This window comes from Halyomorpha halys, unplaced genomic scaffold (assembly GCF_000696795.3).
Source record: "Halyomorpha halys isolate HHAL.00 unplaced genomic scaffold, Hhal_1.1 Scaffold107.1, whole genome shotgun sequence".
Taxonomy (NCBI): Eukaryota; Metazoa; Arthropoda; class Insecta; order Hemiptera; family Pentatomidae; genus Halyomorpha; species Halyomorpha halys.
In genome coordinates, this window is record NW_027112128.1 from 604040 (window position 1) to 619735 (window position 15696).

At 28.9% G+C, this 15696-nt stretch overlaps 1 protein-coding gene across 1 annotated transcript; it reads left to right on the forward strand.

The window, feature by feature from the left end:
• Positions 1–6915: 6915 nt before the first annotated feature.
• On the forward strand, positions 6916–7695 carry LOC136796431 (afadin- and alpha-actinin-binding protein-like). The gene has a single exon (XM_067050164.1). The coding sequence runs from the start codon at positions 6916–6918 to the stop codon at positions 7693–7695; it is 780 nt and encodes a 259-aa protein (XP_066906265.1).
• The last annotated feature ends 8001 nt before the right edge of the window (positions 7696–15696 follow it).

The window sequence follows — 15696 nt, forward strand, 5'->3', positions numbered from 1 at the left end:
TATCAAAAACGAAAATATTTATAAAATGTTTAGAGATGGTCTTATATTTGGGGATTGAAATTGACTAAATAAATATGATTTTCACAAACTTATAATTTTGTTTTTTCTCTTTCAGTTCTATTGATTTATTATCTGTGAAATTTTCATCAGTAATCTCCAGTCAAATATACTGAGGGTCAGGATAATGTAATTCTAAATTAGATAAAAAAAATGAATTTTTATTAAAATAATCCTCAATTCCATGGCTAATGTTAAGAGTAAATGCAAAGAGTAAATTTTGAAGTTATTTTACTTTATATTATTTAATAATAAAAATAATCAATACAAGGAAACTTTTGCAAATAAAACTATTTAACTGTTACAAAGGTTTTGCAGAGGAAACCAATGGAAGAGAACACCTAGTAATTGCTCACAATGCTTACCAAAGAAATGTCTGACAATTGGTTAGAATTTCTTCAAAATTTTGTAACTGACAGCACATGCCAATATGGTTTAAGTATTTTGTATAATGAGGGGAGGTTAAAGGTAATGTCTCATAATTTTAAATACAAATTTAAGATTTTATATTATTGTATAGTTTCTATAAATAAAATTTATAATTATAAGAAAATTATACTAATGTGTACATTTTGTAAAGTACCTTCAATACTCACATACAATAGGTATGATTCTTTGCAGCTTGCACAGTAAAAGATTTTGTAATTTGAATCATATTAAATATTTTAACTGTTTAAAAGAAAAATAAATGATATATAAATCAGATCTTCTATAGGTACTTTGTTTAGCATTAACATAAGTAGTCACAGGAAGGTTAAAATTTTATTTCATTACTTCTTTTTAGATGTTATTAATTTTTGTAATGTTGAATTTGTGAACAACTGAACAATATTATAACATAATTTATTTTTAATAAAATTAAAAAAAATTGGGGCAATCATAAAAATGAAGCTTATTTTCAAACTCATCTTAAATCATATAATAAGTAAATATCTCACTTCTCAAAAAAATAAATTTCACTCATAAACTATTGTTCACAAAATCAATAAAAATGTAGTATTTCCAAGTTTTAAATTTAGAACCTTTGTTATAACATGGATTTTTTTTCCAAATATTTCTGTATTAATTAATAATTACAATTATTGTTTCTATGGATGTAATTTTCAGTAACATATTTATTTATTTTAATTACTTTACTTGAGCTTTTGTATTTTTCTCTAAATAATGTTGAAAATAGTTTACAAAAAGAAATATTTGCAGTTTAAATGTGAGGAGAAGCTGAAATACCGTACATCATTTGGGATAATCATTTATTTTAGCGTAGTGGAAAAAAAAAATCAAGTCTTTCAAGAACTTATAATTCACTAAACCAAAATAAGTGGATCAAAAATTTTAGCAAATAATCATAGCAATTGAGTAATTCTATATCACCTGTCTATCTGTGTACATATTAAAAAAAAATACTGAATATCACTTCCATCTACTAGTGTACTAAAATTAAATGTTGTCAATGTAAATAAAAGTGTATGGTTATGCCCAATGGAGATTTTATAATTGGCTTTATTCCAGTGACCGATTATACTTTTTATTCTTGTCAGTAGGTTCACTTTTTTGAAAATATGTGATATTTGTAAAATATTTTTTGCTACATGTTAGTTTGTAGGATATATAGTGTAAATGGTATGCTACTTTTCTAAATGGTCATCTTAATGCATTAGTAAAGTAGCATAAGCGCATAAGGATATATTCTTAGTTTGTTAAAACTTTAATTTAACCATTTTCTGGACTCAGAATCGTAAGAGTCGAGTCTTTTCGTCATAGCTGTGGTAAATTGTTGTTTAATGATATGAGCTTTGTATACTAGTATGTTGTGACTTATTGATCATTTAAAGCACTCATTCAATCATGAATACTTCAAATTTATTATATTCAAACTGCACATTAGAACTACACTTAACTATCTGATAGTCTGTTATTTTTTTTCCATGGAGGAGGGAGAGTGGAATATAATTATCTTTCTGTTGGGGGAAAACCAAGGAATAACTGATATGCCAACCCTGAGAAGAACCTTGAAAATTATTCTTAATTGATGATAAAAAATAATACCCAACTCTTAACAAATAATTAAACAAGTGAAAATATACACCTGTAATTATAAAAATACATATGCAGATATCACATAACATCATTATGATTTAAACATGAATACATTTTTCCTTTTAATTAAATTATTCAAATTACATAAATCTGCATAAAATAATTTTTATTTTTGCCAACTGTATTGATACTGCCAATTGTTATTAATAAATATGAAAAATAATTTGAGTGAAATTTTCTTGCTACAGCATAAAAGACAAAATATCATATATTTTAAAAAAAATTATAATAAGGCAAGCTTTTTACAGTTTTATCATTTATGATACTGCAAACAGCTATCAGTTCCAATTATATGGATTTTTGATACATGACCATTATTTTGATAAGAAAATCATACTCACAACTTTGCTTTGTGATTGAAAATTCCAAACGGATCTAATGATTAAACCATGAAGATGTATGAGCAACCATCTGCTTCATTATTTATTGATTGTAAATCAACAAATATTTAAAATTTTACCTATTTAAATTTTTAATAACATTTTTTTTAACAATTTAAAAACTATGAAAGAGTAAAAAAAGTAAATTTTTCTTTTAACAAATATCAAATGTAGTTTTTATATTTTTTTTGTTGTTGTTCTTATCCGTAAAACATTGGATGTTAATTTTAATAATAAGTAAGAAGCATACAGAATACTAATGTACAAGTGCTACATTTTTCTTCATTTTATTTCATAAGAGTTAAAATTATTGCTTAAATCTATCTTTAAATTGATCATTATTAATATAAAATAGTTCATATATTTTCATAATAAAATCCCGTTGTTAAAGTTAATTCTACATAACAGTTTATTTTATTTTACCACTTAATTTATTTTTCTGTGAACTTTTGTTTCTGTTTTGTCACACTATGAATAGGTTAAAATGTTTTCTTACAACCAAACATGCTTTAGGAATCTGATATTGAATTATCAATATTGGTAAAATAGTTAAAATATATGATGATAAAATATATTATGATGTCCGTGATTGCTCATCTCATATCACCAACTTATAGTATATATTATTTTAATGCCAACCAAAGGTATTTTTTGTCCCGCAACCAACTTCTTGTCTTACTCTATTGACAAATAATAGCACTGGATCAAATTGGATAAATGTTTAGCAGCATACCTATTGAGCTACTCATGAACCAAATTATAAAAATACCTTCATTATAATATGCTGAAGATTCATTCAAACCCTGAAGGACTTTTAATTTTTTTTTTTTTTAGAAAAAATAAATAAAATCAGACCTCAATGAAGTATTTATTTATGCCATTTTTTTTTCTAAATTTAACGAATAAATTTGATATAGAGATATTCAAGGGTGGTGCCAATTTCAGAAGAAATTTTCCACAAACATATATATATTTTTTTTTTGTCCTTGTATTTATTACCATATTTTGATTGTGACGTCTCCCTTTGACATTTGAAGTTTCATGATGATTGAGATAAATGTTTTGAAAGTTTTGTAGATCTATGTACGAACTGTTTACAACATTTTCTGTGTGTGAAATATATGTCTAATGTTGAAATAATTGTACTAGTAGGTGTACATAAAAACATCTATTGTTTTGTCACCAAAGTATTTAGGATTAAAGTAAAAACTAAATCTTTGGCAAGCTAATCAGACTCAAAAGTGTGAAGTTTTATCTCTCACCATTCAATGTACAGTAAATTTAATGTTGTATTTTTAAAAAAGTAGTTCACTGCTTCTTGATACTTGCTGAATTAGGATGTTTTAGACTTACAATGATGTAAGAACCAATCCTGTATACACCTTTAGAAATGATGTCAAGATGTATAGAAGCAACTGTTATATATTTTTCATAATAAAATAGATGTTTAAATATACATAATAAACTTTAATTGAGTTAATAACCACTTCCAGTGTCTCCTAGTGTCCTCATATGATATTATTTCTTTTTTATTCTAAAGTATGGGGTATATGTTTAATAACTTCTTTACAACATTGGTTAAATAAAATAATTTTATTATATATGAGAACTTAAATGCAAGGAAAACGATATCATTCATTTAATTTATGGACGAAAGCATAACTAATTAATTTATTCTCTTTCTTAATCATTTATTTTCATTATTTTATAATGATATATGGTTTTATACTCTACAGACCTTGACACTGATATCACTGACCATAGATGTTGTTTGGAGAGAGAGGAGGAGGGGATAAATAAAAACTAACAAATAGTCGGCATTACATTAATTTAATCTGTGCCTATATTGTGATCTTAATTGTATCCCTTCATCAGAGCTAATCAAAGATAAAACCATAAAAGAAATGAAGAATAAATAAAGACAAATATTATGAGTGGTCTTTCTTGGATAGTAAACAATAGGAGTTCATACAAGTAAAATTATGGTGGCAACATATTTTATGGGCACTCCTCTAAAATACATTTTTCAAATTACTATTTAATCCATTTTTTTCTTTTAATATTTTATTAAATTACAAATTACAAATTTTTCAGGTTAAAAATAAACAATTTTAATAGAAAATCAAACAATAAAACAAATTTTCTATAACACTGTTCCCCAACTACTGTCCTACTCACTCCCTACACTACAGAGGGTAAAATAATTATTTCTACACTTGGTTTTTGGAAAAAAATATGTTTAACAAGTTATTGTAATAAAGTTAGCTGATAATTGTAATTTAAAAAAATTATTCCCCATTAATTTTAACAAATGAAGAAAATTAGGTAATCATACAACCTAATTAACAACCAATTTGTAAATTTATCATTGAAATAAATTTGTTGTTCGTTAACAATTGGCGTCAAAACAAATTGTTAGTTTTTTTATGACTTCATAGTTGTCATCAACTTGTCATCATTTTATCTAATATATAATACCCTTTTCACATACAAAAAACAAAGTGAGGAAAGTGGTCAGATAAAATTATAAATATGGCAGTCTTGGGACTAGCCAACAGAAGTGAAACTCCTGAAAATGAAATAATATATTAAAATTTTATTAATAATGATATTAATTTTACAAAAATGTAATAACATTCTTACTTATTTTATTTTCTTATTTAAGATATTTTGATTTGCTTGTGATAACTAAAATAAGATATTTTAACATTTGATTGAATCATATCAATATGTTTTAATTATTTGCCCCCTAACAATATGGTTTTTGGGGCTATCTTTTACGCTTTTCGCCTCTCTAACAACGTGTAGCAGCAATATACTACTTTGAAATACAGCTTACTACAAAGAGAATGAAATGCTGAACATTTCTCCAATAGTAGGCAGCTTTTTTTTTTTTAAAGATATTTCAATTCAAATGTTCAAAAACTCGCTATCATTTCATTTCTAGCACTATCCTTTCCACTTTTCTCCTCTCTATCTCGGTGTATCATCAAGGTACAATTTTGAATTATGGGTCCTTACATAGAGGATGAAGTGCTGAGCATTTCCCTCACTTATAGTAAGCAGCTACGATTTATAGTTTTCGAGATGTTTTAGTCTAAATGCAAACATTACGAGCGTTGTCTCCATTCACTCCCGTTCCATCTCGAGCGTTCCCTCGCGTCATTAGATCAATTTAATCTCGTATTATTTTTTTTTTCAAGGATTGTAGAACGTCAGTTAAGAAGTTTCAATTCAAAACCACCAAAAAGTACTAACAATTACAATTACTATCTTATTACTGTAATTTGAATCTGCAGAAATCGGAATGTCGGTTAGTAATTTTAACTACTTTATGAACCACTGAAACTGAAATAATAGTCCGAAATTAAAATTACTGGTTGAACCAAAGTAATCAAGCAGCCAAAGGCCAAAGGCCAGTGGTCTCCTGGTCCTTTTTGCCAATCCCTAAGGGCTAACTGAGTTGCCGCCGCGTACGAACCAAGGTGGGAGTGTCAAGATTCACTTTTCGGGATCTCCAAAAAATGAATGTTAACTCACCTAAGTGGGAATCGTACTAGCAACGTTCCAAACCGAGGGCACTGGGACTTGCGCCCCAACCCACACGCCCGTCACGTCCCTTCCGTGAGAGTAACGTTACGATTTAGGATTGCATCATAGGGTACGCGTACTTCGCAAAATGCTACTTTATAGCCAGCTTCATGGATCTAATTTCTAATATTTTAAGAAGTATATTTTCACCTTTTTATGATACTATGAGCTAGTTAGGCCACGGTAGTTCATTTTGGGATCAAACTAGGATTTTTGCACAATTTTACGTGACTAACGTACTGCCGGTTAAAAAGTTTTTAATTAATCAGTTAATTTAGGTACAAGAAATTTCTAAACTTACTTTTTCTATTAAAAACCAAGCGTAGGAATAATTATTTTACCCACTTAACATTTAACTTTACCCAAGTAGTTACCTGAGGTGAGAATGAGTAAATCACACATATTTGTATACGTTATTAATTTATTTTCTGGTATTTTTGATCCATAGTTTAACACATCATGAAAAAAATATTTATTATGTTGAATAGAGATTTTCTATTTCTTTATGTTTCTACACACAAATATGAAAACTTCTGAATGAACCCAGACCGAACGATCCCCATGAAGAAGACCTAAACATTTCTTGTTTATTTTTGAATAGTTTCAATGATAGTCACTAAGTTTAAAAAATATTAAGTTTTAAAGATTACATATTAATAGTGGTGATAAATAATGTTATTTTATTGGTTTGAGGTGAGAAAATTGTATCGTAGAAATTGTATTGTAGAAATTCTTGGGTATTTTTTTTTTCTCTATTTAGTTAAATCAGCAACATTTTCCCTACTTTGGAATGTATGACCCAAATTTTTGTATTGATTCAAATATTCCATCTTGCTTTAATATTTTAGTGAGTGAGTTAGAGCTTATTAGTGTACCGGTTATTGAATATGAAGAAGATCAAACCAAGATTATGGTTTATTTGTTGAATGTTGCCTGGAGTCTTGTTTGTAACAAGAAAAGACAAGCTTTAAGAATTAATGAGCAGAATGAAATTATTTTAAACCAGAAAGCAAGAATTAATGTGCTGGAGGACAGTAACAACAAAACTATTTTACTGCTGGAAAATGAAAAGAAACAATGCTCATTTTTTTCAGAATCGTTAGGAAAAATTAAATCTGAGAATGATAAGTTGACTTTAGAAATCAGAGAAATGAAAAAGCAGGTAAATTCACTTCAGGGTCAATTAAGTAAACAGGAACTTCAATTCGAACATGACATTCGGAGACAAAACTGCCTTATAGAACAGTTGAAAATAAAACTGTTTAAATTATTAGGCCCTAGTAGCCATAAAATCCCTGAAAAATCTATTACGGGTGTTCAAAGTATTGTGCCCATTAAAGATAAGAAATTGACAAATAAATGTATATCAAATTTACAAAACAACATTCAACTTTTACTCATGGAAAATGTTAACTTGCGCAATTCCTTATTAAGAATTCATACAGCATCTTCTAAGAAGAAGACTAAGGATGATGATTTGATTTCTAAAGAAACAGAAAGATTGGTTAAATTGCCATATCAGGAATTAATATCTGGCATTGAAGATGATATAATTGCTCTGATTAGTTGATATTATAAAATATTTAAATAATCACTAAAATGAAGTATAAAAATAATAGATCACAAATAGGTGAGTTTTAAGCAGTTTTTTAAAACAAGAAATATTGTTTAAGCTTTGGTTAACTACTTAAATGTTGGGTGGATTCTAGCTGATATTGTAAAGTGACTTATCAAACTCCATATTTTTATTTTTAGTTATTACTATAATGGTAATATAGAAGGACATATATGCAAAACCATGATCTCTTGATGTGATAGCCTTCATTAGGCTTTTTTTTATTGTTTATAAAAATAAACTGATAGATTATGTTTATTTATTTTTTTAAGGTAGATATCACTAGTATTTGGACTTAAATGTTATGTTTGTGAAATATACTATTTCTTTTTCATTATTTGTAAAAAAGAAGCAACTCATTTATTATTAAATACCCACATATTAATCCAATCTTGAAAACTATTCTTTGCAGGTATTACAAAAATATAAAAATAAAAAAAAGTGTTTCAATTTATATCTAAGGGGGTAACTTCATTTAATATGATTTTGGTTAGTCATTATAATAGATACCAATTTAATATTTAGGCTATAACATATTAGGTTAATAAAAATAAATGTTTAATTAGTATTGAAATCCCATTTGGCTCATTCTCACAGAAAAGGTCAGTTTTGAAGTTAAGCTTTTAAAAATGTAAAAGTACTTATAAAGCTGAACAAAATTGACAGTCTTATACATTTTAGTTGAAATTCTATGCTCCTACAAACAAAGTTTTTTATTTGTGAAAAAAATAAATTAATCAAAAGTTACAACAAGGTCAGGTCTCTGTCCTATGTTTCCCTGGACAGATGATAGGTTTGAAAAAGTAAGTTTTCACACAAAATATTAATGTGTTAAAAATTAAAAATACATATAGTCATATCATTTATTTTTTGAAAACAGAAAATAATCTAAAACCATTTATTATTTTAAAGCAAGGATAATTATCCTGCCACCATACTATTCCCTCGAAGCAACCGGAGAGAACTTGGACATGATGAAATTTTCTAAAATATCTCATCTTGTTTAAATGTTTTTCCAAAAGTTATTATAGAGGTGGAATATACTGTTGGCATTGTACAAGTATTAAAGAATAACAATTTTTTTTTAAATACTTACTTTAAAATCTAATGGTTTGTTATGACAGTTTCATACCAGCTGACACTCATTCTTCTAGAGACACTCTTCTCCAGAATGACTGAATTTAACTAGATTAAAATGGGAAAAAAGGCCAAACAAGAAAAAATTAGCTTTGATCTTGAAAATTGAAAAAAACAAAAATGGGTTGGTCCATGAGGGCAAAGCTTTACATATTCACATCTTATTATCATAACCTATCTGTTCTAATAAGGGGACCATCATTTTTTAATATACAGAAGCATTCTGCTTTGTGCTTGAATTGAAAGTAACTGGTTACACAATCTTAGCACTAAAAGTACCTTCTAGATAATTCTGAAATGGAGAAGATCATGCTTGAATAGGACAGAACCATGGAGTATTAAGAGATGTAACAAATTTACTTTCAGATACAGGATTTACTTCACTCGAAAATTTTTCTCAGTTACAAAATAATAAATGTGATGCAAAAAAATGATCTGATCATCACATCTACTCTATTCAGAAGCTAACGATATGAATGTACAAAAGACCGTCTTCCTATTGCGTTTCTTAAGGATACATTTTACTTCTAGCCAATTTAGGACCCAAATGCTATGAAGTTTTCGTGATAGTTTAGTTTTAAGAATACGAACATTAAATTAAAAATAAGCGCAAATTTTAACTTTTTCCTTAATGAAATTGACTCCCAGAGGTAAGCACCATAAATATCAAAAATACCAACATTTTAAGGGCTGCACCTTTGGAGGTAAAAATCTATTTCGTTTTTAGCCGAAAATAGTGGGCAGAAAATAAAACAAATATTTACAAAACATGGCAAGTTTGTTGAACAACGAAATTTGCTTTTAAGTGTAAGATATTGATATTTTTAGTTTATCGTAAGAATAAGTTTGGGCTACTCTATATAAAACTGTCCTCAAATCAGATACAATTTTTGGGCTCGGCTCCCGTTATATCCTGTATGTTATTGATATAACCACCTGTTTAGGTTTACTAGACCTGGTTGTAGAACTTTTTTTTTTGTGAATATAATCGACATCCTATTATAAAATATGCTTGATCAAGATGGTATATATGTGTGGTACATTTTCTTCTTTTTTTTGCTTGGACAGTGTTTTACGATTGTATTGAAGATTTTAAAGAAAATCTGAAAAAAATATTTTAAAGAAACATCTCAAGATTTCCAGTTTATTTTAATTCACATTTTACAATTGGCTTCGAGAAAAAAATGAAATGACAGCTTGCTGTTTCAGGAACCTAGCTCAGGAGGATAACATGATTTTGTCTTCCTGTAAGTGTGTTATTAGCGTATGGACCGGTTTAAGTCTATTGGTCCTTCATACAGCTAAAATAACATCAATTAATATCAAAAAGCTATTTTAAATTAAAAGGTAATTAAAGTTATTTTAATCTGAATAAATGTAATTTTAACTTAATGCAGACCCGATCGGTCTTTGTTTAACTTTATGAATGAAATATTCATAAATAAAGAAAAAAATATTCTCCCTCCGACAAATATACTAAATACACTAAATTAATAATTTTTTCAAGAACAATTTTCTTCAGAGTTGACACTATTGTCCAAAATGTACTTAGGGCTTCATAGCTAGCCTTCCCTAGTCTCTCCCACTAAGAACATTTGTTCTCTATGCTCATTACTTTATGGTTGTCCTTTACACTTTCTTCTCTTCTTTTTCCAAATAATTTTGTTGTATATTGTTTTATATTAGACATTCGGTCATAGTTGATCCAATTACATAGCCCAACCAGTTGTTTCTCCAGGATATGATAAATCTTTCAACATCTTGATTTTCCAGAATAGTTCTTATATCATTATTTCTTTTTGTTTAACATAAGCTACCTGTGCAGGTATCCCATGATTCTAAATATATTATGTTCAAATACTATTGGACTTGGCTTAGCCGCGATTCCGATCCGTAGGTAGTAACCATTTAGACTTGGACTTTATATGGCTTCATCTCTGTACACTTGGAAAGAATTTGACATCATCACCATTTTTCTAAAACTATTACTAAATAAGAATATTTTTTCCATAATACGCTTTCTTGATTCTACTCTACCTTGTTTTCATTATTGACATTTGCTCTAAGGTGAAAGTTTTTGTATTTTCACCAATTGCTAGGTCAGAACCGTCTCTTTATGCAGTATGTGTAGGTACTCTTAGATATTTGGTCTCATTTTATTTTTAACTTGTTACTACTGCTTCTCTTCTTGCCAATACTACACCATCTCCGGTAAAAACTTCCAACTAAGTCAACATCCTGTCTACAACGGATGTTTTTTTTCCAATCCCCAAATTTATTTATGCTGAGCCAGTTATGACCAATACCACCGGCACTGGGAATGCTCTGATCGATTGATTCGCATTAAGACTTTCGCTGGGGTATGACTCAATGTTATTTTTACTAGATTTATTGTATTAATTAGATTAAACTAAAGTTCTATAAAGCTTTCGGAAGGAAAGGTCGTGAGATTTTATCAAAACTTCCAGAAAATCATTAGTATAATGTGTCAAACTCTTATAATTATTTCAACACTTATCACAGAACAAATATTTAATCAACTGATCTTTCAGGCCTGAAGCCAAATTATTTTTTCTTTAGAAAAGATGCAAAGCCAGTTGTTCCCCTTTTTGTATTTTAAGGGCTAAGATAATGTATCTTTGTATCTTATTTAAAGGAGGGCCGGTACCTATGTTTCTTAGGCAAACGAGAAGTACTAGAGGGTGAGAGAGGATGGGGCAATCGCCCTTAACCAAGATTGGTAGTGAAACAGACCAAACTTTTTCTATATTTCTTTTTTAACAACAGCACATTTTTCTAATTTCTTGAACTTCTACATTAAATTCGTCTACAACCATTGGTGTTATCCGAATGGTCTTGGAGGACAGACTGGTGTCATACTTTCCTCTCCTTTCTAAAGATACCTATTTACAGATAAAAGCTTCAAACCTATTATTTTAAAGTATCTGACTGGCAAAATAATTGTATTTTTTATTCTTAATTTTAATTTTCTTTTTAGAACCAGGAAAGTTCCCTAACGATACCTACTTACGCTCTATTTCTGCAGGCTACTTCTGTCTAACAACAATATACTTCACCAAACAGTGATCAAATTTGCATTGCGCTTCTCTGCAAGGCGATAAGCCTTATAACACGATTAATCTAAGTCATTGTGCCATTTGAGGGTTACCACATTCCTTTGTGAATGATATTGTGGTCACAGAATGTGCTCTTTGTTGACATGTACATTATTACGAACTTGCCATTTTCATGGTACACAATAGAAGACTAAACTTATCCGTAACATCATTCATTGTTATAAAGCAATTAAGTCTGAATACATCCAATGTTACTTTGTGAAACATCTTCTTAGATAAATATCTTTATTCGAAAGAAAACTAGTTTGTGTTACAACACCAATATGATAATTATTGTGGCCAATGTTTTACCAAAACATTCCATTTACTTATTATTATTTCCATTCAGGTCCCCCGAATTGTTGTTTTAATGATTTTGATTGTTTTGATGACAGGTTCCCTGTGTCGCATGTCTCCCACTCATTGAGATTTATAGAAAGTAAAGATTATATGAAAATATGGAAAAAAGGATGATAGTTATTGATTAATGTGATAAATTATGGATGGAGTATGTCAGTTAAGATCATTTTATAGAATAATCAAAAGCTAAAAACTTCAAGTTATTGTGTGACTCCCACTGCTTCTGAAAAAAAAGCTCCAACCAACTCTGATCTCCCTCTTGTTGTTTCTCTGACACATTTAAAATTTCACTCAGTCCATCCCATGTATCAGCAACCTTTGTTTCGTCTTAATAATTTTTATCCTGCGAATTCCAAATACACGATTCTGCTTAATAACTCTCCAGAAATTGTAATATTTCTTCATTTGACCACTAAACCATTTTTTTTTATAATATTATATTTATCAAGTAACAAAAGATACAAACAACGCCAACTTCTAACAGCTCACAGTTGCGACAAAACCAGAACAATGGTGGAGATGCTACACAAGCGCTGTCACGAACCCCCTTTGACCTTTGTTCAAAAACCGACTCTCGGCGGATCGACAACAAATTTAGGCCAACACGTACCAGCCAAGCTAAACAACCTATCCACATGTTTGTGCATGCACGAATTTGCCACGGTTTGATAAACCTGTAGAGGTGCCTTAAGTTTTGATAAAGTTCATCCAAGCTGACTTTAGGCTATTCACTTAGGCTATCGGCTGTTTACAAACTTGCGCAATAATAATAAGTTTATAAACTGAAACGCAGGATATTCGATTTGCTGAAGCGACATACATTTTTTTTTCTTTAATTTTGTAATATTATTTCTTATTGAGGTATATTAATAAAGATAACTAATAAATAATAATGATTATGATCCCATGATTTATTTCATTGTCCTATAGTTGTAGTATTAGACTCCTGTATTTATACATTAATTAAGGTTTTGGAGCTCGTGGTTTACGAAGTGTAAACATTTATCTAATCAGAGAACTCTGTGGATCGATGAGGCAGTGATTGCCATAAGGTTTTACTCATTAAAAATACAAATCACTAATGACTGACAGTGATTAAGTCCTGCGGTTCTATAAATGATGTTTCTGTATAATCTATGAAATATATGGTATCTGCTTTCATAATCATTGTACAAAATATCGGACAAATTAAATTAGTGATAGCTAACTTAACAGTTCTTCACAATCGTGATTAGTATTTCTAGTTCCTGAAATAAAGAAATTGGCGCATCATGCACCTTCCGATTACCTCGGTATGCACGATCTCAAATTGTGTGAAGTTTGCTGGGATCGTGTTAAAGTTCCCATTATTATATTCGAAAAAAAAAAAAAGATTTGGGAAGGGAAAATTTATAAACTATTTTTTTTATTTTTCCTGTTGCTATATAAATTTTTATTTTAGTGTTTCTCAGTTTGGGAATTACGAATATAAGTTTTGAACCAGCCAAAAATACAACTTAAACTTTTTTAAACACTTCTTTAGTGTTAAACTTAGGTTACAAAACCGTAATAAAATCAGGAAAGATCGTGCTCTCTCGGCTTTTACCGTCCAACTTTTTTCTTTTACTCCAATTCTCCTTTATTCATCAATAAAATTCTCTAGTATTTTGTATTTATCCATTGTTTAATATTGCTAACTATGAGAACTTTTTTTTTTTAATTAAGAAAATTAGATTTAGTATAGAGGAAGAATTTTTTGAAATGGAAAATGGAGATTTGAATGAAAAATTATGAGGTATATGTATGAGTCAGTATATAAAAGATGTATTTGTCTTCATAATTTATTTTTTTATCAATAATAGTTTCATCCAATTTTTTTTTCCTCAACTAAATCCTTATTTTAGGGTACAGAGAATAAAACAATGTTCGCAGTAGCTCTGAGCTAGTGTCACAGTCTTAAAAAAAGAGATCATGAAATTTGAAGGACAGAGGAATGAGAACTCAACCAGATTATCGACATTCCATTGGAATTTTTCTGTAAAATTTTAATGTTATAGGTAGACTATGATAATAGAAATATGTTGAAAAGGTTCGTGTTTAATCATAAAATAAATAAACATAATGTTATCCAGAAAAATAATTGTATGTAGGAAATCATTTTCAAAGAAACAAAGTAGTTTGAATAAAGAAAAGGAATAAATTAAGAATATAAATGATACAATTAAAATTTATATAAGAGAGCTTAATGGATTCAAATCCAGACGAATGAGAAATTTGTAGAAAAACGCCCTATATATCTTAAATACTTCACGAAAGTAGATTAAGAATTTTCGAGGTTGTTTAATAATCAAATATGTTAAAAATAAACAAAAACAAATATATGTAAAATAGATATTCCTGATAAGTTGAAGAGTCAAATGAATAAGAAACAATAGAGTCACGGGCACGTTTTTATCATTTAGCTTAACATTGTCAACAATATAAAAGAAAATTGCATAGAAATATTTGGTGGAATGAAAAGAAAGTTAACCAGAGCTAAAACTTTTAGAATTTACCTCCCATTCGTGTATAGAATGTGAACAGACAATGCCAGATTTACGAGACCAAAACCTTGGAACACACCTACTTTCTCTAAATTTTAGCTAGCTTATAATTACTGATATTTTTTCCTAGAAGACATTTTAAAACCAAGAGCTATCAGTCAATCAGTTAAAAGCAATCATACTATCGATCGTTAAAATAAATCATAGTATTGTAAAAGCTCAAAGTTTCATTGGTTACCCCGAGGACACCCAGATTAATAAGTTTCATGCATAATTATAAATAGAAAGAGCAAAAATTTTGGGATTCGAACTGAGAAGCTATATTTATTCCTTTTAGAGGAATATAAGAAAACGGAAAACCCCGCTATATCAATGCTGTTATGAGATATTGATAAAAGATACAAAAATAAATATTTTCGAAGAATAACCTATATATGGGTATTAGCTAAGTTGTATGTATAGATATGCACTACTTTTGTAATATTGCTCAATATTCTCCTTACATCTACCACAATACTGAGACTCCTTCAATAATATTGAAAGAGCTTCAATAAAAATAAAATCATACTGATCCTATCAATTTTATTGCTTTCAACATTATCGTTATAACCTTCTGACGATCAATACATTGCAGAAATTCGGTAAGAGCCTCTTTTAACATATTTTCGTCCTTGGGCGAATAGAGCACATGTACTAAACTTTATAAAGCATATATAAAAAAAAATTACTTTGGAGTTGGGACTCGCCTTCCATGTCTGGTGTTTATTAAAGGATAAAAAAGAAAGGTCCTTGAGCTGCGTCATATACGCAGGAAACTACCG